General features: G+C 37.4%; 1 protein-coding gene across 2 annotated transcripts in view; it reads right to left on the bottom strand.

Annotated features, from left to right (window-relative positions):
* The window catches only part of Wdr7 (WD repeat domain 7), a 284,884-nt gene that overhangs the window by 105,607 nt on the left and 153,189 nt on the right, over window positions 1-26,088 (bottom strand). For both annotated transcript variants that reach the window (XM_036204543.1, XM_036204544.1), the window contains one exon: window positions 15,870-16,091. In XM_036204543.1, the coding sequence (XP_036060436.1) occupies window positions 15,870-16,091 (222 nt within the window). The remainder of the gene's footprint in view (window positions 1-15,869; window positions 16,092-26,088) is intronic.

Here is a 26,088-nt window from a genome sequence, read left to right as displayed (position 1 = left end):
TATGAAGGGAAGCCAGGAGGCCAATGATAAACTAATATATAACTATATAACTCTATATATATATATATATATATATATATATATATATATATATATAACTATATATATAACTATATATAAAACTATATATATAACTATATATATAAAACTATATATATAACTATATATATAACTATATATATATATATTAACTAGGGACAGAGTTTCTAGCCCAGGCTAGCCTTGAACTCCATATGCTGCCCAGTATGATTTTGAACTTCTGGTCCTTTTCCTCTACCTCTGGAACACTGGGATCACAGGCTTGTGACACATACCTAGTTTATATGGTTCTGAGGATTGAATCTAGGGCTTCATGCATGACAGGCAAGCACTTTACCAACTGAGACATACCCTCGGCCAATGTGAACAGGTTTGTAAAGGAGCTGTCTCCTGTCCTCATTCTACAAATATATCTAGGAACAATAGCAACTGAAATTTTGAAAGATCTTTGTCTCAGGTGTTTTTCTACTTTACATACACTGGTTACTTCATCCTTGCAGTGGCTCTGAAAAAAAGGTGCATTACATTTCCTACTTATGGAAACTAACGCAGAAAGAACCGAAGGTCCTGCAGCTAAGGGATTAGGACAAGGTTAAAACCAAAGCAATTTGGTTTCAGAATAATTAAACTGTAATACAAATGGCTGAATTATCTAACTAATTAGCTTATAGGTAGTATAAGTGTCATTTATTCATCCTGGTTAGTTTCCATTATCTCTTCTCTTTGAAAATTTAACCAAAGTATGTAATCTGTGCACTGAAGTAATTTAATGATCAGAAGAATTATCATAGAACACTCAATTTAAAATGACTATGAAAGATTCCACATTTTATTGAGTTTTTTATAATCTGACTATACACCAAAATTACAGATGAAAAGTTTAAAACTATCACAGATGGCCAGAAGTGGGGTACTCTCCTATAATCCCCAAACTCAGATGGTAACACAAGTATACTATAAATCTGAGACTAGCTTAGGCCACATGATCAGAACCTGTATTAAAAATACCACAGAGAAAACAACACAGAGATACCCAAATCTCACTCTCGACTTTATGAGAAGGATCTCCACAGAAGGCTCCAATCCCTTCATTGTTAAAACACCCTCGCTGTGATTTGAGAGAGGTGCCAGAGGGAAGATTAATTACTTACATTCTGAGTAATGGCAAAATAGTGACATCCAAAATTGGAGAAGGGAGGGAAGTGTTCAAAATAAGGTAACAGATGAGAAGAGCTGGGAAGGGAGATGGAATGCTGAGACACTGCATTAAAGAGAGGAAAGAACAAACTGCAGAGTGCATTAAAACCCAGAGTTAAGGGGAAAAGACAAATACATGATTTCTATGGCCAAAGCAGTAGCTCCATACACAAGTTGATGACTGAATGGTGAAAATATCCATTCTTTTGCCACTGTCTATCTTTGGGAAATACATCTGTACTTTTTGTGTGTGACTCTTGCTAATTTTTTGCAACTTGAAAATATCATTAGGTTTTTTTGTTTTGTTTTGTTTTTGTAACTGTAATTCAATGACTATGGCCTACTCTTGCTGATACAGTATTTGAGATGGGCAGCTCCATGCATAGCAGTGTTAGAATGCTTGTGCAGGGCTCAGCAACACACACACACACACACACACACACACACACACACACACACACACACGAATGAGGAATTTATTTGAGATCTGGCTTAGCTTTCTTCTAATTTAAATATGTAATAAAATTTAGGAAAGAGATTCATTATAAAATCAATCTCAATCTATATTAATACATTCATTTAATATACTCTTCAGGATTAGAAAGCACAGAGAGTATCTGGAGGAAAACTTTCACAAAGGAGACGATAACAAAAAAAAGTCAAACATCCACAGCACCATAAAACTCTGGATCCAGATTCATAACATTAAAACATTTCTTTGTTAGTATCTATGTTCTCATTTGATGGTACTCTAATTTATCCAGAGGGATATAGTTCTCTATTGTTTTTAAAAGTTATGATACCCGAAAAACAATTATTTTAACCTCTGTAATGAGCCAGGTCCAGCACTTTCTTCTCCAGGGTCCATCTAGGTGAGTATGTATAACCCTCCTCTCCAGAAACCTTCCCAACTCAACAGATCTAGCTCATGTCCCACACCCAGTTCTACAGCCTATTGTGGCCATCCCTGCCTGCTCCACAATCAATCTCTAGGCTTCCACCAAGACAACCCTGCCTGCCTACAACTACCCACCCCCCTTACCACCATATCTAATCTCTCTACCTGGCCAGATCTACCCCAATACTCCAAGCCTGAATCAGGATGCACATTCTGCACATCAGCCCAAGCCCCTGTGTCCATCTAGCTTTATTCCATCTAAAGTCATTTCACATGCTAGGCCTGTCCTTCAGCAAATTCTTTCTTCTGCCTCAACCTGCTTTGTTCATAACAGACACAAAACTAACAAAAATGTACACATGTCCAACTCTTATCACAAAAATACAAGCCATATGAAATGTCAAGCATCTCTCCTCCAAAACCTACCAGTCATGTAGAAATAAATGTGAGTCAAGGAAAATTACCTAGATGAGTTCAGGGACACATCATTTAAAAGAACAATCATAAACTTCAAAGAATTCAATTATGTTTAAAGAAGGCACAAAGGAACAGTCCAATAAAAGCAAGGGAAAGGAATTTAAGGAAAATAAATGAATGCATGATGCCCAAGAAAATGCAAACATGAGGCTGATGGAAATGACTAACACAATCCAGAACTTGAAAACAATTCAATAAGGAGATGCAAACATTGGAGAGGACTCAAGATGAAATGAAGATGGACTTGAAAGGCCTATAACTCAACTAGAAAAATCAAAAGAAACCCTTACAAGCAGAATAAAAGGCAGGGGACTGATTATCAGGTCTAGAAGATAAAGTATAGGATCTAGATAAAATAAGAAAAGAATATGAAAAAGAAAAAAACAATAAAGGAAAGAAACATACAGAAAATGTAGAACACCATGAAAAGACAAAACCTTCAAATGACAGGCATAGAAGAGGGAGAAGAATCCCAAGTCAATGACATAGATCAGATCTTCATGAAGATTAGAAAAGAAAGCTTCCAAAACCCAAAGAAAGATGAACCTTTACAGATACAAGAGCACAAGGAAGACCAAACAGACAAGACCAGAAATGAAAATCTTCATACTGTATCACATTTAAAACACCAAATATGAACAACAACAATAACCCCAAACCATGTGTTGCACATAATAGGAAGCCATCATAATAATAGTTGACTTCTCAATCGAAGCTCTGAAAGCCAAAGAATCCTGGAGCAATGCATTCAAATCCTAAAACACCATGATGACCAACTTAGACTAATATACCCCACAAAACTATCTGCCATACTTAAAGGATATTTTAATCACTACTCTATTACTGTGAAGAAATACCCATGACCAACGACCAAGGCATCTTATGAAATAAAGCATTTAATTAGAGGCTTGCTTACAGTTTCAGAGGTTTAGTCTCTTATTAACATGGCAGGGAGGATGGCAGCATATAGCCAGGTGCTGGAGCAGTAGCTGAGAGCTATGTCCTGATCTGTAGGCAGACAACAGGTGAGGAGCTGGGGTAGTTGGGAGACTGGCCTGAGCTTGACCAAGACTTTTGATACCTCAAAGCCCACCCCCAGTGACACATTTCCTTCAACAAGGTCACACTTAATCCAATAAGACCACAACTCCTAATCCTTCTAATCCTTTCAAATAGTTCCACTCCCTGATAACAAAGCATTCAAATACATGAGCCTATGGGGGCCATTCTTATTTAAATGACCACGAAGGACAAAAACAAAACAAAACAAAAACAAAAAAACAAAACAACAAAAAAAACCTTTCCATAATGATATAAACAATCTGAAAAATTTCTAGGCAACAAGTCAAACCTAAAGAAAATACAGGGAGCAATCTTTAGGCTGAAGAGGGGAATGAAAATAGCCAAGATATTCTAGAATAAAAACAAAGCCATAATTCTAAAACACGAAATACCACTAAGACCACTAACAAGACTACCCAAAGTCAACAACACAATGACTACCATTAACACACTCATTTCAAAAATAACTTTAAATATTAATAGCCTCAAAAGGACTAAGTTGGGAGAGCAATAGAATGGAGAATAGCAGGGTACAAGTGATCTGATAGGGAAATAGGAAATGCTCAAGGCTAATTAGGATGTGAGGGGTGTGGGGAGTGGAGGTAAATACAGAAGAAGGACAGAGGAGGGCAAAGTAACAGGATATTTGAAAAAGTCATAAAAAACCACACTAATAAGTATTGACCTAATGAGATCAAATAATACATATAAATCTCTCTATGAATAAATACTTTAAATGAAGTTTTCCCACTTGGGCTGACAATGTTCACTCCCCTTGGAGCCAAAGACTATCTAACAAAACCCCAGCACCAGGCATATGAAGCCTCTTTTGAGTTGTTGGTCAAGGTTTTCCCAAACACTCTCAAAATGGTACAGATTATTTTTGCTATTTCACTTGGTTGCCCTCTAGAGGTAAAAGGTAAGTTCCTATTACTGAAGACACTGCACTTCAGAAAAGGGGTCTGGAAGCCCTGAGCTGGTACCGACCTGAAAACCTCCCACTAAGGAATAGCTTTCATTATACTAGAAAATTCCATTACTGATTCCAAAGGAGGGAAGCAACCAACAGTCCTACCCAGCTATAATACCCATGAGCCACATTGAAGACCAGCGCGGCATGATAACCCTGAGGGGGCAGTAGTGGCATACCCTGGTGGCAACCAAGAGCTCTCTGATTGGATATAAGAGCTGCTCCACGAGAGAGAAACCTCAGCTGGTACTGCAAACCTTGCCAACCAATAGGGCTAGTAAAGTCAAAGATCTTGGAAGAGAATATACAACTGCCATTATACTAAATAAACATAACCCCTAACTACAGTCTAAATATTTGTCCTTATACACAGATAAAGGTCATCCTCACCCCTCAAACAACAAAAACTCTTTGCAACTGTCAGAGACCATTACAGAAAACCACAACCAGCCAAAATGCAGAAATGTGGAGCCCAGTCCCAAAGGATACATCTTCAGCACAACTCCTAAACCTAAGACTTAGGGATTATTGTGGAAGAGGGGGCAGAAAGATTGTAAGTGCCAGAGAAACAGAGAGTTTGATGTGAGATTGTCTTTCCTAGGAATGTTAGAAGCTACATCCATTAACATGACTCCTAAACACATACTGAACAAGGCCAACAACAGACACACTAATGTGGACTGGGGAGAGCCCAGATGGACTCAATCCTATGCAAAGAACTCTGGGCAACTAAGAATGCTGAGAGGAGAAACAGTATTCACCCACCAATTGATTATCCAATACATGAGGAACATTATATACACTAAACAAGTTATGTTTGGAATATATTTGTACATACATATGCACATATGCAAGTGGCAACAATTAGTGAAAAAGGAGGCCATGATTTTGAAAGAGTACAAGGAGGGTTATATGAGAGGATTTGAAAGAAGGAAAGGGAAAGAGGAAATGATATAATTATAATTATAACCTGAAATAATAAAAAATAACAAAAATAATTGTTTTGACAAACTTTTACAATAGTCCTCATCCATTAATATTTTAATGACTTTCTTTTGAGAAGTGAATGAAATCTAGATAGTCTTTTCCTAAGACAACAGCACAAATGCATATCAGTATAGCATTTCTTGTGCACTCTCTAGGGATCATATACATTAGCCAGCTGGAGAACCTGGAATTACAGTATATGTAATGATCAACTGTAGAGAAAACAAAAACAAAAAACAAAAAACATTTTCCCTAATCTAAGCTTTCACACCAAAAATAAAAGCCATTTTTAAGGTACAAAGATGTACATAGGTTTTATGTGTCTTTTTAAAAAAATCTGGTCAGTACCAGTATATTTCTAAGTGAGAATGAAGATGTTCACATCTTCAGGCAGCCTGGTACTCACTGAACACCCTCATTTTTTGCACCAGCACATCTAAGTTTTGCTTCTTTATGACTGAGAAAAGCTGTGTGAGATGGTCAAAAGACACCTCATTACAGTATGAATACAGGTGGTCTAGTCCATGTTTGGCATTTTAGTGTCAAAAGATTAACTCCCTATGGGAGGGAGGCAGGAGTAATTCCTCTCTCAGATATTATACATTATCAAACAAAAAGCCCAGTGCCAGGTGTGGGCCAGTGGTATCCTACAGACCTCTCCCTCAAATAGGATATTAATATTTTTCTAGGTTATCCTCCAGAATTTGATGGTAAGACTCTATAACTGACAACACATACTCAAATTAAAAAAAGAAAGAAGGAAATCAAGTGGGCATTCAACTGAAAAGTCTATGCAAGCTACTGGCCACACAAGCAGTCAGAACTATCTCCCAGTGGAGAGCCCTGCAAGCTAGAATAACACTGGCCTGGCATGATGTGCCTCTTGGTGCAATTGTGACATGAATATTATGGGGGTAACTAACTGCTTTCTAGTTAGATCTTAGGCCTACTCCACAAGACAGAATTCATACCTGGTCATTCTTGGTCATTAAGTGGACCAAGAAACAGTGACTGGGTAGGTCATAAACCCTAGGGGAGAACCTGTTACTATTTTTGTTGTTGTTAAATGGATGTAATATTAAACTGTTCCATAAAAGCTTGTCTTATAACCAAATACTAGTGTGTAAATCAACCCTCATAAGAGAAGCTTCTTTCTGCAGTATATGGTTAATACAGAGAAACCAACTGGTCAACATGCAGAGACTGTACAGTGCTCAGCACTAAATGGAAGATCTGTATCACATCCCCTCCTTGAAATGTTCAGAGGTCATAGGGGAAGAAGCGTCAGAAAGATTATGAGTAGGAGGGAGTAAAGGAATGGTGTGAAGCAGTGTTTTCTGTACATGTCAGGGCCATTGCACAAATGAATTTAGAGAAGCTTCATGTACAAGACCTATATAAAATCAAGCCAGCCCAACCCCAGTATGGATAGAGGAGGGTTTCACAAGTATGGATAGAGGAGGGTTTCACAAAGTCCCACCCCTAACTGAGGAGTTACTGGCAAGTGATGGCCTTTGTTGGAGGAAAAGTCAGTTTTCTTTAGGGAGGTGCCCTTGATAGGCTGCCTATGCTTCAGTAGATGGCCCTACATCCATGCACTTGAACAGAACACCAAATCAAAACAACTATGTGCAGTGTGGAGCAAGACACCCGGCAAAGAGGAAATATTCACTTATAACCCACTGGTAGTGTGCTTTATACTATGTCGGGTGAGAAAGAAAACTATTTAGCTTAAAGTGTACCAACAAATATGTATAAAGTTGGAATTAAAAGGCCGCTCCCTCTAATCATTTCTGTTATTATAAAAAGGGGAACTAGAGTACATGCAAGACCATACTCTACTGCAGCAGATCTAGGAAAGCTATATCCATCCCAACTCCTAGGACTGAGGACTCACTCCTGCAATGTGTTGGGGTATTAGTAGTTCACATGTCTTAGTCCCTCTATAGGGTCTGCACTAAGAAGCAGCCTTATGTCACATCTTCTTCTCAGGACACCTCTGGTTCAATGACTAAGTGACATAAGTTACTGAAGTTGAGCCCTGTGCCTTAGTAGAGGGAAGTCTAAAGGGTCACCCATAACACGGTTCCCTAAGATCAGCAAAGGCTTTCTTTGCAACTGAAACTCAGCCCACTGTCTCCCCTAGCCAATTCTCCTTTATTCCCTCCTTTCAAGCTATTGATCCTGGAAATAGTCCTGGAAACAAATCAACTTTTGAGTCTGCCACCTAGGGAAATGACTTATGAAACCTGCCCAAAGTAAAGAATCCAATGAGAGATCAAAACGATTTACTACAGACGTGCCAGCATAATTCTACAATTACAAAATGAACAGAGACCAAAGAACAATGGAGCAAAAGCTCTACAACATAATACCATAAACAATGTTCTAAAATAGTCCAAAGCCTCAACTGTGTATTGAAGAAGAAGAGTAAGAAGAAGAGAAGGAGGAGTAGGAGGAGAAGGAGGAAGAAGACAGTTCTCCACTGAATTCACTTAATATAAAACAAGAGGGAATTCACCATCACAAGGAAAGGAGAGTAGGAGGAGGTGGAGATGAACTTTCAAGGATGCTGGATGTCTGGAAGCAGACTCACTGGGCCAAAGGGGACATTTACGTGAAAACAGGTCCCCTCACTTATTCTATAGATAAACTGCACCCAAGAAGAACCTAAATTGCTCAAGAATATAAGGTAACAATATAACCTAATCTAGGCCTCTAACTAATTTCAGAGGCTGTCCAGCTTTTTTTCAATGTTATTTCAATAAATATATAAGGTATAAGATCAAGATGTGAGTTCTCACCTTCCTGTTAATGCCACCACGCTGTCCCTGCCATTATATACTCTAACCTTCTCAAACACTAAGCCAAAATAAAATAGTTCTTCTATAAGTTGCATTGGTCATGGAGCTTTATGACAAAAACAAAAATAACTAATACAATTAGCATTTAAAGTTCATCAAATATTGTATCTTAATGGCTTTATCTTAAAATGATAATAATTAATACCCATTCAATAAGAGACCAAATAGAATAAATATTTAATGGCAGCAATGCATTCTAAATGCCAATATAACAAAAACAGCAACAGATAATAGGAAGAGAGCATGACAGTAGATTAATAGTATGCATGACTGATTGTAAAGAGCTAAACAAGATACAGGGCATTTAGACATCTGTTTCCAAACAGCAGAGCAAGACTTAAAATGACAAGTTTCATCAAGATCTCCAATTTGAAAAATAAAAGTCTCAAAATTCAGTTATTGCAGGCAAGTCCATCCCCAATGAACATGAGACCTTTGAACAAAATATAGGGTCATGCTGTGAAAGTAAAAAGCAAGTCGGTGATTACTTTTATATTTCATATCTGGGTTGGGAAGATAGTTCAGTTTGTAAAGTGTTTGCTTTGTAAGCCTGAGGACCTGTTAAATCCCCAGAATCTGCATTCAAAACAGCCAGACACGGAGATGGGCTTATAATCCTAGTTCTGGGGAGGTACAGTTGAACAGCTATCTGGGGGCTCGCTGGCACAAGCCCAGGCTACCTGTTGAGTTCCAGGCCAGTGAATGCCTTGTATCAAAAGAAAATTATTTAAAGGCAGATGGCCCCTGAGAAATAATACTCAACAATGTCCTCTAAGACATCATACATGTATGTACACACATAAGCACATGGATCCACATACATGTGTATCCACATGAAAATGTGCACACACACGTGCACGCACGCGCACACACACACACAAACAAATATTGTGACCACTAAAATAATGTGAGTCAAATTTTTAAAAATTAGGAAAAGCATTTTAGAACCAGTTCTTGCCAAAACTACATAATTTCAGGTAGGACTTCTTGCTAGAAACCTCTGAAAATCTATCGTTTTCTGTTAATGAAATACTCATAATTATAAATTGCTAAGGAAATAGAAACTTCATCTCTTCCCATATCCGTTCCGATATCTGAAGTTCTAAACCACTCAGACGGCTAACATGTCTGGGTAACTGTCATATGCCATCCTTAGGACAAAGAAGGATGGACACTGCAGAAGTCCCCACAACAGCATTCGTCAGTCCATGATTTCCTTCAAGTCAGAAATACACACCGAGACCCTTTTACATGCAGGTCCACTCCCTGCTTCTCAGAAAAACAAGATTTTGATACCAATACTGTAATGGCTAATCTTGTTTGCCAACTTGACTACATTTGTAATCAACTAAAACCCAAGTAGTTGGGTGCACATGGCTCATTTGAAGGTAAGAAGACCTACCCTAAATTTAGATCATTTAAGGTCAGAGGACCCACCTCAAATTTGTTCCACACCTTCTGGTGGTAGCCCACATAAAAGGGTATGGAAGAAGGAAGCTTTTGCTTTTTGCCTCCTTGCCCTCACTCTCTGGCAAGTTCATCTATCCTGCTGCTTACACATTATTTCACTGGATTGGAACCTAACTTCTCCAGTATTCCAACAAAGATGGAAGACCAACTGAAACATTCTTGGGCTTTCCATTAGAGACAGTCATTGTTGTACTAGCAAGACCACAGCCTGAAAGCCGCTCTAATAAAGTCCATATATATACACACTCACTCTCTCAGTACTGTCCTCTGGAGCAGTGGCTCTCAACTTTGTTAATGTTGTCACCCTTTAATACAGTTCCTCATATTGTGGTAACCCCCAACAATGAAACGATTTTCACAGCTAATTCATAAAATGTAAAAATCTGATATGCAAGCTATCTGATATTCAACCCCCAATGGGGTCGTTAACCATAGGTTGAGACCCCTGCTCTAGAGAACCCTGACTAATACAGATGGTGGTACTAGAGAAACAAGTATAAAGGTATGTTTTAAGTATATGGAACAGACTTTCCAATTTGCTGACATCTACAGTTACTGAAGGCTCGCCTCGAAGCATGTAGAGCACTAAAAATTCATAGTATGAACTTTTTAAAGAACTTATCAAGGTAAATGTATCCGATTATCCTGATTTGTCTATTATGGGGAGCAAGGAATTCAGTGACTCTATACATAACACCTTTTTGACAATTTGTGGGAGATAATGATGCTGGCTGTTTGCTTCTAGCATCTTTAGAAAGAATGAGCTCAACAATAACTTCAGCCACTTCTAACACCACAGGATACAAATGTAGCAGGAATCTTAAAAGTCTTATTAGTAAAATCAAACCCGAGGCCAGTTATTGGGGTGAATGCTGGAAGATCAGAGAAGCAGAACAAGCCACAGCTACTTCACCTCGCCAGTTCCTCAGCTGGTCTTGTTTCCTCAGACTGCAAACTTCTGTGTCCTCATCCAAATGAATCTCAGCTGAACTGTGCTGCTCCAAAGTCTGAATGCTTAACCAAATGCTTCTATTTTCTGGTCTTCACGCTTTATATATCTTTCTACTTTCTGCCGTCACTCCCTGGGATTAAAGGCTGGATTTCTGGGATTAAAGGCGTGTGTCACCATGCCTGGCTGTTTCTAACGTGGCCTTGAACTCAGAGATCCAGAGGTATTTCTGTCTCTGAAATGCTAGGATTAAAGGTGTGTGCTACCACTGCCTATCCTCATGTTTAATATTGTGGCCGTCCTGTTCTCTGACCCCAGATAAGTTTATTTCGGGGAACACACAATATTTCTGGGAACACAATGCCAAAGGAAAAGAATGAACTTGGTGATAAAAATGACAGGCTCCAGACATGCAGTCTAATGTTTCTAAGTATGCCCTGGAAGAGAATCTTCTCTTGGGTAGCCACAGAGCTCAGTTGGCTGAGGAGAAGACTAGGGTCCAGGTTACTGGTTATTCACCACTCAAGAGAAAACTGCAGCATACAACCCTATTCTGGAAAAACTCTTAAAGGCACCAGTGAGAGGCCATTGTTGGACTAGCTCGTCCACAGCATGTAAGCCATTCCAATAAAGTTTTAGTATATATTTTAACATATACTATATTAATTAATTTATTCATTCATTATTTTAGTTCTATTCCTCTAAAGAACCCTGGCTAATATAAATGTCCTTTAAAATTTCTCATTAAATCATCAAATTTTCTTTGGGAAAAAAAATGTCCATTTCTATTCTGCCACAACTTTTTAAGATCTCCCTTTCCAGCGGTTCCTCTTTCTAGTTATAGTCCTGTAATCTGCAAATGGGTTTATTAAAAAGATGATACATAAAAGCACATGCACGAGTCCCAGAATTGTGTACAGACAAATCATGGGTAAAACAGTGACACAGGATAAGAGCAGTACCCTAGAAATTCTGAATAATGAGATATAAACAAATCCATGGAGCAACTAACCAACAGGTTAGAAGAAATCGATCAGCAATCCACTAGTTTGTGACATTTCTGCATATAGGTATACATTTAGGCAGTGGGGAAATAGTCCGTACAAAAGGTTATGACTGAGAAATTATAAAACATGTTGGAAAGAATTAAAGACAGCATGTTAAGAAATATCAAGAAAAGGTTTTTAAAAGATGAATATCTTGTTTTGGTTTGGTGTTTTGAGACAGGTTGTCTATACACAGACAAGGCTGTATACAAATGATTATGTAGTATAGTCTGGTTTTGAACTCAAGAACCTCTTGCATCAGCCAGTCCACTGAAAATACTTTTAAGACATAAACAGTTTAAAAAATAATCATAATCATTTATAGACACTATTTACCAATGATCTCCTCTTCTAGAGCTGTGAGGGTAAAAAAACTCTCTATTCATGGAAAAATAATAAAATACAAGAGAACTGACTTGTAAGGGAAAGTTTTTTCATATAATATACATATTGATTTGTGTGTGGGGGTGGATGTGTGGGTGTGTATGCACACGTGCATGTGTCTGCATTCACACATGCATGAAAGTGCCCTCAGAGACCAGATGGGCACATGGATGGCCTAGAGCTGGAGTTATGAGTGGTTGTAAGCTGCCTGATGTGGGTCTCAGGAACTGAACTCTTTTCCTGTTGGAAGAACAAGTGATTTTACTGTTGAGCCATCTCTCCAGCCCATGTTTATGTGTTTTTAAACAATGTACTCAATATATTAAAATAACAACATATTTAAACATCATGTTTAAATTAATAAATCATAAGTTTTAATGTATACAATCAACAAAAAATATGGAAAGGATAAAGCATTTCTTTCATTTGTTAAGGAGAAAGAGCAAACCAGTTTTTATGCCATCTGAACCACCCATGTGAAACATTCTTAACCTCTAACACCTGATGACAAAATTTCAAGTAAGGAACAAATCTGTGTCTACGTCCTGGGCCATCTGGTCACTTGGGGGTTTATGAGTGGAAAGCAGGGCCCTTTAAAAATACATGAAAGGTAAGCAGGCTAGAATGGAGAAGCAGGGTGGGAGTACGGAATACTTTGCAGAGAGGTAATGCAGTATATCCAGGTGGAGAATAGAAAAGGCATGATTTTTCCAGATTACAGGAAGTTTGAACTCAAGCTCAGTTCTCTTGACTTTCTGGCTGAGTCACTATGAAGAAGTCTTAATTTTATTTAGAAGATCAAAGAAGGGCATAGGGAAAAAAAAGAGCTTTTCTTTTTCTTAAATGATAGAATTAAATGGTGTATGTTCATCACATAGCTCTCTTTTACTGGGACCACATAAAGGTTAAAGCATGAGCTCCAGAAACAATAAGCAATATTGAAAGCAATATTTGCTGCAGGTATGATTTTACTGGGCTAACAAAGTCTGCCTGCATGCCCCCAGCTTTGAGAAATGGAGGGGTCAGAGGCATCGAGTTATAAGATTAATTATGAAGACGAAGTAAATGAATATTTTTTAAAAAAAATTAAAAAGCACCAATAACCTGCTTCAGTGGGGTTGGTATGATTTCTCTCTAATCTCAGTGTCAATAGGAGTCAAGAAGTTATCACCAGTAATATTTGCCTGTTGAATTAGAAATCTTGAAGAAAGGGGCAGAGGAGCAGCTACATCCATGGGCCAGGTTTATAATCAAAGCATTGAATATGGTAGTTCAGTTGTACAGCAAAAGTATGAAGCAAAAGTCCAGAGAAGCTCTCCACTGTGAAGATTAACTAAGCACCCTGATCTATCTTTTTCCTCCACATAAAGGTCAAATTCCTATAGTGTTTTACTCTACAAGACTATTTTGTGGAGGCTGGGGAGATGGCTCAGTGGGTAAGAGCACTTGCTACACTACCAAAGGAACTGAGTTTGGTTCCCACCATCCACATCAGGCTTCACAACTGCTCTAGGGGACCCAGTACTCTTTCTAGCCTCAACGGGAACCCCTCACACACATGTATATACACACACACACACACACACACACACACACACACACACACACACGAATTATAAATAAATAAACAGGGATGGAGAGATGGTTCAGTGGTTAAGAGTTCTTTCTGCTCTACCAGAAGAACTGAGTTTGGTTTCCAGTACCCACAGTAGGTAGCTCACAGCCACCTGTAATTCCAGTTCCAGGGGTATCTGAAGCCTCTTGCCTCCACAGGCATGACTGCACCACCCTATACACACAGGTGCACATGCCTTACCCGTGACACATACACATAATTTAAATAAAAATGGACCTTAAAAAATAAATCTTTTAAAAAAGAACATCTCCTGATATGATTATGTTTCCCTTAATGATATGACAATTTAGAAGGGGTTGGTAACAAACACTTTTAGTGCCAGCACTCCAAAGGAGGAAGCAGACAGATCTTTGTAAGTTCCAGGCCAGCCTGGGTTACAATTAAGACCTTGTTTCAATAAATAAAATAAATAAAAAGATGCCCCAGCTCATTAAAACTGCTTTTAAGACCAGGTAAGAATACTCTGGTCTTAGCCCAAGGACTTCCGACACCAAGTACCAAAGCCTCATTGTAAACACCTTAGACCCGTTGTTGCCCCGGCACTCACAGGGGGCAGGCAGCTGTACAATACAAGACCCATGAGAGCTAGCTGCAATAGCGGAGTCATTTAAAACTGTCATTGAATTTTTTTTTTTAATTACAGAGGATATTCATGCTTTTTCCATTCTATATCCCACCCCATCTCCAACTTTTCAAATCCAACTTTTCAAATGAAAGTGACATTGTTTTTCAAAAATTATTGAAACTAGCTTTTGTGAACTGGGATGCTTGGGGAAAAAGCTGTGTCTGAAAACATTGATCTACGGCTTAGAATTGCATTGGCATCTAGAGGTTAGAATGATGCAGAGGCAGAGGCCAATTATCTTATTTTAAGCTAGCTGTAGCTCCCTAAATAGCCATTCCTTGCCAACCTCAGTGTCAGAATTAACACACTGTGACTAAGACAGTGGATCTCAATCTTCCTACTGCTGTGACCCTTTAATACAGTTCCTCATGCTGCAGTGACCCCAAACCATAAAATTATTTCTGTTGCTACTTTTAATGTAAATACTTTTGGAGGTAGAGGTTTTGCCAGAGTGGTCTTGACCCGCATGTTGAGAATCACTGGACTAAGAGATTAAAAAAACTTTCGGACTCTATTAACTTAGCAGACGACCAGCTTCGGTCAACCCCAACCCCAAAGCTAAGAATATCATCAACATAGTCTCTTAGGACTGTAATTGAATTACTGATTTGCCACCAATGTAATTTCTAATTGTCTTAAGTTATTACTTTTTTCTTTCTGTTCCTGTAAAACTTCATGAAACTATTTCCAAAGGAAAACATGGGACCTGGGGTAAGCTAGCTCTGTGTTCTCTAGGCCATGGTCACTCAAATTTGCATGGCGGTGCAGGCCTTTAATCCCAGCACTCAGGAGGCAGAGGCAGATGGATCTCTGTGAGTTCGAGACCATCCTGGTCTGTAAAGCAAGTTCCAGAACAGCCAGGGCTGTTACACAGAGAAACCCTGTCTTGGAAAAAAAAAAAAGCAAACAAACAAAACAAAACAAAACAAACAAAACAAAAAAGGCTTCAGAAAATCTATCTCTTAACCATTTCCTTTGAAGTGTGTGCTGTAACAAATGTGTGTACATGTGTACTCACATACCCACTTTCATAAATTTTGGAGAAGAATCTTGATCAAAACTTTAAGAACTCGTCCTCCTGTTCTTTAGAGAAGCCCCGAAGACATTAAGTTTTAACTTTAAATGAAATTCAGAAATAAAGAGTACTGGACCCAAAAGTTTGTTGTGTTTCCTAACTTAGTATTACAGATACACTCAATATTCTGACATTCTGTTGACAAAGATGTCTTCAGCAAGCTGATCAGCATCAGAAATCTGAAACTTACAGGTATGTCTGGCCAGTGAGTAGTTGGAGCCTCCACTGGTCAAACCAAATCCTTCAGGAATTTGACTGGAGCTGCGCGGTCTGGTCAGCAGCTTGGGCGGTTCAATTTCAGCTCCAAATTCCGCACCTATCACCCCCAGGAGGACAATAGCGGTGGCCTGCTTCCGCCTTTCTTCGTAAGAGGTAGACATTTTCTTCATTTGTGGGACACTCGATAAGCAACCTGAGAGCCAAAATATAACAATGCAAATTAAAAGAATATCAAAACAAAAAGTATGTGGGGTTAGAAGAACATTCTAGATGATGCACTTCAGAAAGAATAGTTATTTTCAGAAATGGCACTGGGGCATCAGGGTGGGGCAAGAATAAATAGGTCACCAAATCAAAGAGATGGAAACACCTTGTTAATAGCCCTAACTAAGTCTTTAGAGGGTTGTTCCTTAAAATACACTACTTCCCTAGAAAACTTGAGTTACTTGTCCTTTTCCTACATGTAGGCTGTTTTTATCATGAGACTCCTCCAGTGTTAGAAAATGACTGTAACTACCAAAGCCATGAAAATCACATCTCATTTCTTACATCTCCCATAAAAGCAACAGTCTTAGGTGTTTAAAAATATTTAATACTAGAAACATTTTCCAATCTATACCATAACATACATTTTCCCACTTCACAGCAATTTTGTGTTTTTAAAGACAGAACAAATATTTATTAAAAAATATTAACAGGTCCTAAAGTGGAAGAAAAAAATGTGAAAGCTTCATGACACTAAAGGGATGAAATATCAGTAGTCACTTCCTCTGTGTTTAAAAGGACCTTAATTCTAGACAGTCTCATATTTAACAGTTTGGTAACCTAGATCTCTGTGCATTCACTGAAAATCAACCTTATTTCCGTACTTTACACACATAAGGAGTAAGAGCACAGGGCACCTGCATCTAGAATCATCCTCTACGGGTCCTGTAGGCTTTACTCTTTACACAGTCCTCTGCAAATAGGAAACAAGCCGCTCCCCTCCCCCACGTCTCAGCAGGAGCATGCTCCACAACAATAGTTCAAAGGAAAGCTCTATTCTGCAGTTGCACTGATTGTTCTGTCAGCTGACCTCTGCAGAAGGGAATTGCTAACTGCTGCCTTGCTCCTGAGCTGACAAATGAATGATCGCAGCTCCATCTATTTTCACTATGGCTGCCTCTAGCCCAGGTGCTCAGACAGAGAGCCCGGTGTGACATCTTAGATCAAGATGAATTGGCACAAACTCCTGATCCAAGATTGTTTTATACCATTTAATTTAGTTTCTTCCCCTGCTTGGATGAGCACAGCTCTGGTTATGGATTTCTATTCTAATGTACTGAAGCAGGCCCTGAAAGAAGCCGATGAAGCAGCTGCTAGAGCAAGGGACTGCAGGGATACTGATCAATAGGCAAGGCATTGACCCCAGCCGCTCAGCCTCTGCCACGCCAGGCTGGGGGAGGGGCACAGCAGTGCACATGGTCAGCTTCCAGGAGGAAATTAAACAAGGGGACTTGGAGAGTTCCACTCTCACTCTGGGCCCCCACCTTCTCTCTATGTTCCTTCTGTTAATTACCTCAATCTTGTCTTAACTCCCACCCCTAGGGAAGGAATTAAGACTTTACACTAGTTTAATTTGGCACTTTCTATCAGCCATTTATACATTGTATCCCTAAACATTTATACATTTATCCCTAATAGTAAGTATTGTAACAGGTGCCCTCTCCTAAGTGGCCAAAATATGAAATCTTAATTACATCACTTGGTGTAATTTAAAGATTAGAATGTACCTGGGCTCATAGTAACACTGTCCCAACAAGTATTAACATTACTGGTGCTGAAATTCAGTGTTTCATTTTTATAAGCACCCAGACCTAAAAAGACAAATCTCTGTGAACAAGGAAATAGAAGGAGAAGAGACACTAACTGATGAGTGATGGCATAGGTGCCAGCTGCATCCCTGTACTGTGCTAAAAATAATAGCTAGCCCTCATTCAGTTCCTCAGATTTGGAAATGTCTTTCCTTTATTGGTCGGGCCTGAATTTCCTGTTAATAAGAAATAATGTTGTTAATTAGCTGCAAAGCTTTTTTATAAATGAAACTGCCAATCAAAAGGGAGATTTGGAGATATTAAAAATAATTTTTTCAAAGTAAGTCTTCATAGAGTTTCGTGGAAATCTGGTATTTTTTTTTCACAGGGACATGGCTCCATTTAATCATGCTAAAGGGTGACACAGAGATCCATTTTCTTGACAGGACGGTTGATCACCCTATCACAGTAAGAAAATTAATACTTTCAACTAGCCAGTGCAGAAAATGGAGGAACCGGTGGTGAGGGACATAAATGTCTTCTATTGAGGTTGCAAACAGAAAGCACATTCTGTGTGGACATGATCTTTCCTTATGATTAGCTTACTTTGAACACAACACGAGGGTTTGATTTTATTCAAACAACCATTTAATTCATAGTGCTTCTAAAAGTATATAATTGTCTTTAGACTTAGCATAATTGACTCCCGATTTACAGGAACAGGAATAAACACTTTGCTTACCGCTTAACTCGAGCACAGGTAAAACATTTGAGAAGTTTCAGCTATTAAAAGGGCTGTGAGATATTGATTACTTCATTTAAAAAGCAGTCAGAGAGTGCAACTGAGAGGTCAAGATAAATTTAACAATTTGAAGCACTTTACTAAATAACTCTAAAGATCATGTTAATTGGCTTTGTGCAGTTCTGGGGTAAAATTAATTTTATCCTCGTGTACAATAAAAGGATTAAAAGACATATTAAGTTCTTCAGCTTTAACTGGAATAGGAATCAATGGATTTGAATTAAAGCGAAAGGCGGTTTTATGAGAGATGGACTACCAGTAGATACTTTATATCTGCAATTAGCCATATATTGATAGAAGGTTGTTATTGTATTAGGTATTAAAACCGTAGATAAGTAGATACCACCAATTCACTACTCTGATAAAATACTTTAAGAATTCTGTGGTTTGAGCTGGGAAAACCGTTTTTAAAACATTGATTCTTTGTTTAGGACTGAATATCATAATGCTTTCTTGGTTGATTTTTATCTTAGTAAATTCTAGTTAAAATTAAAGAACAATGTGTGTGAATTCAATTGGAATTCCCTTCAAATTGTTACAATATGTAAAACATGTCACACTTCACAAACATATCGCTAAGATTTTTAAAGCCAGTACATTATGACTGAGCAGAGAACTGCAATTTTTGTCAGAAACTTCTGGTGTACAATAGAGCCCAAGTTGCACTCATAATAATATGAACATTTTATAAATCTGATATGAATTAAAATGTACTAAAAAACTCATTTTAGAAATTCAGAAATATCTATTTGTTTACTGTAGACAGAAAGATATTAAATTCCTTTTACTCTTAATGATGTCTTAGAATCACATGTATGTGAGAAAATGTGATACCTAACAGAGTGAAAATAATTTGCACTTAATAAGACATATATCACTATATAGCTTATCCAAAAAGATGGATTTATAAAAAGAAAAACATGATTTATATGATCTATCCACAGCAACTGATGAAATTATTTTAATTAATTGGATTAAGCTAGGAATTGTTTTAGAGTCTGGTTCCTACAGGCTTGTTTTATTTATAATAATGTTTATTTTGCTAATATTAGGCTTTAATAGTTAAAGAAAAATAAATAAATTTTTACAATGTCTGTGTGAGGTTAGAACAGTCCTGGCACACCAGTCAAATCTCTATGACTATGAATCCCCAGAGCCACCACAGATTTCTATTTTCTGACTAATAAAAGATTCTTCTAAAGTTTTCAATTTATCTACTTCTAGTTTCTCAAGGCTGGAGACATTTGAAAGTGTCAGGTGTCAATATTAGCAAATATTCACCATAAAAAGGATATAAAATGGTACATGAGATGAAGTTGAACTGAAAATGATACATGACAGTGAAATCAGCTACCAAGAGGCTTTCAAATCAGATTTCAAAAGGTGGTCACATGGTCTCTTAGATGTACTTTAATCAAAACTGTCTTTCTCTTGACCAACTAATATCTTAACTGATGGAGCTGGTGCCTAATGGGATATAAACAATTCGTTTTTAAGGTATGTCCTTTCACCATCATTGTATGTTGCTACTCAAGTTAACTCTCTGTATGGAGATACTCATATATGTGATTAAATTCCCACACATAAGTATATCACATTCTTAGTGAGGTTTTCAAGACATTATACCTGACTGAGCTACAACTGTATTTTTGAGATTTTAAAGTGTGTTGACCAAATTTTAGAATTACATTTCAAAACAATGAATCTGAGGAGTCTTCACCATCTAAACTGTTTCAACCTAAGATTAACTGAATATTTCTGTATGCATTTGCTATTCTTAGGATTCCTTAAGATGGAAAAAATACAATGTCACCAAAAAAAAAAAAAAAAAATGCCAAGCTTCACAAATATGAAATAGAAATCTTCCAAATAGGCATTTGAAAAGGCTTTTTAATAATAGATTTTTAAATCCTTAAAAGAAGTAAAAATCTTTTAATATTAACTCACTTTTAAAACAATCTAGTTTTAAAGGAATTTATGGTCATATTCTGCTGATTAAATTTCACCTACAGAGTTTACCACTTCTTCCTTGAATATTTCAAAGTTGAATTTTTTAGATGAAAAGGCACAGACATGGTGAGAAAGGGCTTAAAGACTCCATGTAACCAGGGCTGAATCTGTTTTCGCAGGCTCTGGTGGAGGATCTGAGGGCCTTCCATCGTAAATGCTACAATTTAGTTCCTTGTCGGAACCATGTGATTCAGTAATAGTGTTACATGTTATGTTCATTCGCTGGGATAACTTAGAGTGCTCCAGTTTATATAAAACATCACAAATAAATTGTAGCAAGAAACAGACATAATTGCCGGTGAATTATTGGAAAGTCATGCATAACTTCCTGTGCAAATGAAGTAAGCCACACACTTTGGAAGTGTTCTACATCCTTTAAGGAAAAAGAAACAAAATCAGCTCATTTCAAATGGCTGCCACTCTACAGTGTGCCTGTTTTCAAACTTTCCCGGGATTTCTAAGGACTAGGTAGGAGTGCAGTGCAGTGTGAGCAGCCCAGCAGCTCCTCCCTTTGTGTCATGAACACAGCTACAGTGGTTTGGCTCTGTGGTTCATCTGCCATCATGTTCCTCACATGCTGGTGGGGTGCAGGGAGTGTGCCCCCCAGATGTAACGCGGCTCCTGCTTTTGTTGCAGCTACCCCACCACTCCCACCTCAAAACACCAGAGTAAACAAATGTGCTATTAATTTGTATGCATGCACGATGGCCCCCTGCTGGCGTACCCTGGGTCCTGCAGAGGCCACTCACTAAGCTATTTTGAAGCAATGTCTCTGCAAAAATGGGTATTATGTGTGTGCATTTTCAAATGCATGAAGGCATTTCCTGCCAAATCAGATCAAGGCAAAATATCTGACCATGTTAAAATTACTTTTTCAAACAATTAGTGTTATCGGCGTCCTGTGCTAATTATTCTGATAATTAGAAGCCTTAAACCGCAGTTTCCTGGTGCAGCAGTGTGTGCCAGTAGACTATAAGCAAGACAGCTGAACCACTGCGAGCAACTTGCATGCTTTTCCAGCAACCCCTGTCACCATTTCTTTCTTCACGCAAGTACGATTACGCTGGTTTCTATGATCTGTGCGACTCTACTTCCCCTTTATCCAAAAACATCGAAAAGCTCTTTGTTTTCCTTATCTTTACTTTTACTGCAAACAGCCTCACTTTGTGAAAAACAAAACAGAACAGAACAAACCACAACATAGGGATTTAAAACATCTTAAGTAGTTCTGATATCTAGATGAGTAATTAAAAACTTGCAGGCAATTATCCCAGAGAATGTTCTGTTTTCAATTCCAGTTACAATGCAAAGTTCAATTTAAACATATAACCAAGATTTTTTTGAAAGCTGTACAAATTGTAATAATTTTTCTTGAAAAAGGGGGAATTTTCAAAAACATGCTTGTATAAATTGTACAGATTTGAAAACAGCAAATCATTTGTATGAATAATCTTTTCTCATACTCGTAGCTCTAAAAACCCAACTACTATGATAAAACTTACTTAAAACCAGATTAGCACAGAAGAGCTGTGTTTCCGTAACAGACTGGAAAGATTTTAAAACAACAATTCCTGGATGGTCAGAATCTATGGAGATTTTACACCTGTTCGTTACAGCACAGTAAATGAAACTGTTACACCTGGATCATTTTTATTCATAAAATGACAAAGCACTTACTGGATTCACATAAAAATTACATCAGTGGCATAAAATTCAGACCAAATGGGACAACTGCTTTACATCACCTGTGAGGTGTTAGCAAGGACATCTGTTTACATGTGGAGTATTTATAGTACTTTTTTAATGACTATACTTTTATTCCCTATAATGAAACAATGATATGTGACTAAAAGCTCCTACTTGTTAAAGGCTTGTGTGGAGAAAACTGGAGTTCCCAGGGACTTCTCGCTGCAGCTACGCTGGGAAAATCATCACAGGCTGCCCTCTCCCTGTGCTGGGCGGCTACTAGGAGGGATGAAAACAGAAGTGGAGAAGAACATACTGGATCACTGGCCACAGAGCGGGGTAAAAGCGATAGCGCAGTCTAGGCTCAAGTTTTCCAGGGAAGACTTCACCCAGTGCACAAACAGCAAGCAGACACAGAGAGGTTTTCCCAGAATGCTCAGCATCCTGGGAGTTATTAAATGTGATAAACTTTAATAGGCAGTATAATTCCTGAGAACTGAATAATAAGAAATGTAAGGAATAAAAAAAACTTAGGAGAGGTTAAATATAGAAAAAAAAGAAATGTACAAGTCAAAGGCAACTTGGGAATTTTTAAAGAACCATGTTAATAAATAAGAGAGAAATAAACACTTGAGTTTACAGATAAAGGCAAGCAAAACTGAACAGCGACCGTGCTTAGCTCTAAAGAGCCACTGACAAAGTACTGACTACCTGCTCTTCATTATCACACAGGTTAAAAAACTATTCTCTCTCGAGCCAGAGGAATACGCATATTGGTAAGTGGCCGAGTCTCACTTTTACCACACATTTCTAAGGAGTTTCAGGCAGTATGAAGAACTGGGAAGTTCGACTCTAATACACAGCTACACAAAATTTTCATTTCTAATCTTTTCATATCTGCGGGATTTCATCTTTTTTTAACTGCATGTAGGAGGAGAATGATGTGCTTATAAAATTATTACATATGGCTTTAATTTAATTTAACTTATTAAATTGTTTTATATGTCCTCATTTTAAGGCATTGCTAATTAGATTATCGAATTCATTTCAGGTGTGATCTGGCATCTTTCAAGGACTTTGTGTCCACCAATTTTCCCCTCGCTGCAGACCTGTACCAGTCGCTGGAAGCATGCCCAGACACCTAGGCAGATTCTTCTCCCTGCATCTGTTCTTCTCGACCTCCCTTCTTAACTCCACTGGGAGTGTGGGTGTCAGCTACCAACCTGCAGCCTCTGGGACTTGAAACTTTCCCCAGCCATTCCCAGTTCATCTTAGTAGGAACAGCTTAGTCCTTGAATTATTGTGACTACAGATAGGGAGATCTGTCATTTATGAAATAAATACTGACTGAAAAGTTTTATGTCTCAACCTATGTATGTATGTATGTATGTATGTATGTATATAGTGAAATACTCAGGTTGATAGACATGATGTTAATTTAAAAACAATCTATTTCTATTACAGGCTAAAACAACAATTTATATAAAATTCTTCCTGACTAGGTCACGTTATCAGGCTACCAAGGAGTTAAAAATAATAATAAAAGTGTCCAGATGATCTCTTATCTTAATCCTATGTACACTGTTAAAACATATTCCCATATATAAAAAAATCATAAAATATAAAATATATATGCAGTAACGTTGGTAAACACACATATCAAAGATGGCTGAACTGAATTATGAAACTGTTTGAAAAGAAAAAAATGAATATCACATCAAGAGAATTCAATAAAAAGTATTGAGAATTCATACTACCACTACACAAGAACACCAGTGTTAGTATCATAAGCTCCCACACAAGAATTCAACACATAGAAAAACAATCCAGAGCAAGAATGTATAATTGAAATTTCTCCAAAATATAACCTGTTTTTTCCATCAACAAAATAAAGGTGATTTCTCTATGGCTTTACCCCATGTTTTTGATTTCTGCAAAATAAATAATAAGCAATATTTTACTATGTAAGAAAATTCCCTCAAAATACATTGAAAAAATTAATTTTCCATTTAAAAAAATATAAAAAATTCAAGTCTATTTTTAATGTTTTTATAATGGATCTAAACAGATTCTACCTGTATTTAAAGAATATCAAAGGCCCACTAACATTGTATTTGTTGTGACAATATAATTATAAGCACATAATAAGTATATTTCAAATTCTTTAATAAAAAAGAACAAGTACTATTAAAAAAGAAAAGAAAGCAGGTCCAGACCAGGATGTAAATCACCTCACGGGTCCAGGACATCACTGGGAAGTGGAAGTGGAGAGGAAACAGAGACAAGTAGCGGCTGTGATCTGGTGAACGTAAGCATTTTAAAGATAGGGAGAGCTAAGCAGATTCAATGTTTGAGTGACAAGGTGAAGCGTACATGAGTGGGCATAATCCAAACTGATATCTAGAATCTTCACTGGCCTAGACATTTGTGCATAGAAAGCTGTTAATATTTAATACCTGAACCAAGTGGATTGCTACTGGGTACTTTCAACACTGTATAATTTTAAATGTTCCTTAAATAATAAATAAACAAAAATAATTAGAAAAAAACTTAAGATAAATTTTCATCTATTGTATATAATAAACTTAATCTAAAAATTCGGAAGGATAATCTATCAAACATCTGAAGTAACTATAATGAGTCTTACATGAAAATTCAAAGGGAATATTAAAACACACTAAAAATATAACAATCATTATAAACATCATTAGCATTCACAAATCAAAAACGTAAGTGCTTTCACAGAAAGAGAGACTCAAAGTGCCACCTACACCATCACCAATTGCCACAGAACAAGTGTCTTCAAATATAATAGAGAGTAAAGGTCACTAATTTAAATATATAAATTTAAGTCTCAGTTACTTCTACATAAATCTTCCTGCCAATTAATGATTGCTTGCTGTTAGAATACATTCTAATTTTTTCCAAAGTCATAACTAAACTCCAAATACTGGAATAATTCATAATCACTTCTGAAGCCCACATGGTAATGTGAAAGAATTGCTGCAAGTCGCCATAAGGGTTAGGACAATCATTTTCTACTGCATAGCAGCGCTATTCTAAGCCGATAGTGTGTTTACATCCACACCAATGAAATCAATATGGCACTGTTCTATTCAAGGTGAGACCAAATAAACCTGTCTGAAGCTTTGAGAAATAGGCTTTGCAGTATACTTGGAGTGCTAAATGCCTCTCATCCAGAGATCTGTCATTAAATAATCATTAGCCATCATTCATTCTTCCTAAAAAGCTTAACATCTAAACTTGTTCAGCATCCTCTAAAGCATTAGTATAGACTAGCAAGTAAGTGCTCATCAGTATGTAGATGTTTCAGTCACTGTCTCACACTGTATCCTCTCATCAAAATACTGCCAAATACTAACACACACTTACTGTGGATTAGCATGCAAAGGTGACAAGTGATTAATAAAGAGGACTTCAATGTAATGATCAGTTTGGGTTAGAAACAAGACACAACCTCAAAGAGTATAATCAAGTCATTCCGGAATGTTCTATACATATAAAACCCAGTGTCTTTCCTACCATTCAGCATCAAATGTTATTTAGTCCCACAAAAAAAATCATGCAGAATTAGACCCATCTTAATAGGGAATCCATTGGTAGGTAATCTTGGCTTTGATCTTGAGTGTATTTTTAAACAATGCTTCCATTATCAGTATAATTATAATCTCAATTTCAATAGACATTCATCTCAGTTCCTCAAGAACTACTTTACCAGACCCACTATTATTTTAAATATTATGAAATTGAGAGAGAAAATCAAGGTATACTTATCTTCTATCACCTAGAAGGTTAAATATATAACATAGAATGGTCTTAATTTAGTAATGTTATTAGATCACTTAATGGTGAAAATAATTTTCTCATGGTATGACACT

This window comes from Onychomys torridus, chromosome 13, assembly GCF_903995425.1.
Source record: "Onychomys torridus chromosome 13, mOncTor1.1, whole genome shotgun sequence".
Lineage (NCBI taxonomy): Eukaryota > Metazoa > Chordata > Mammalia > Rodentia > Cricetidae > Onychomys > Onychomys torridus.
This window is presented reverse-complemented; position numbering and strand designations above follow the sequence as displayed.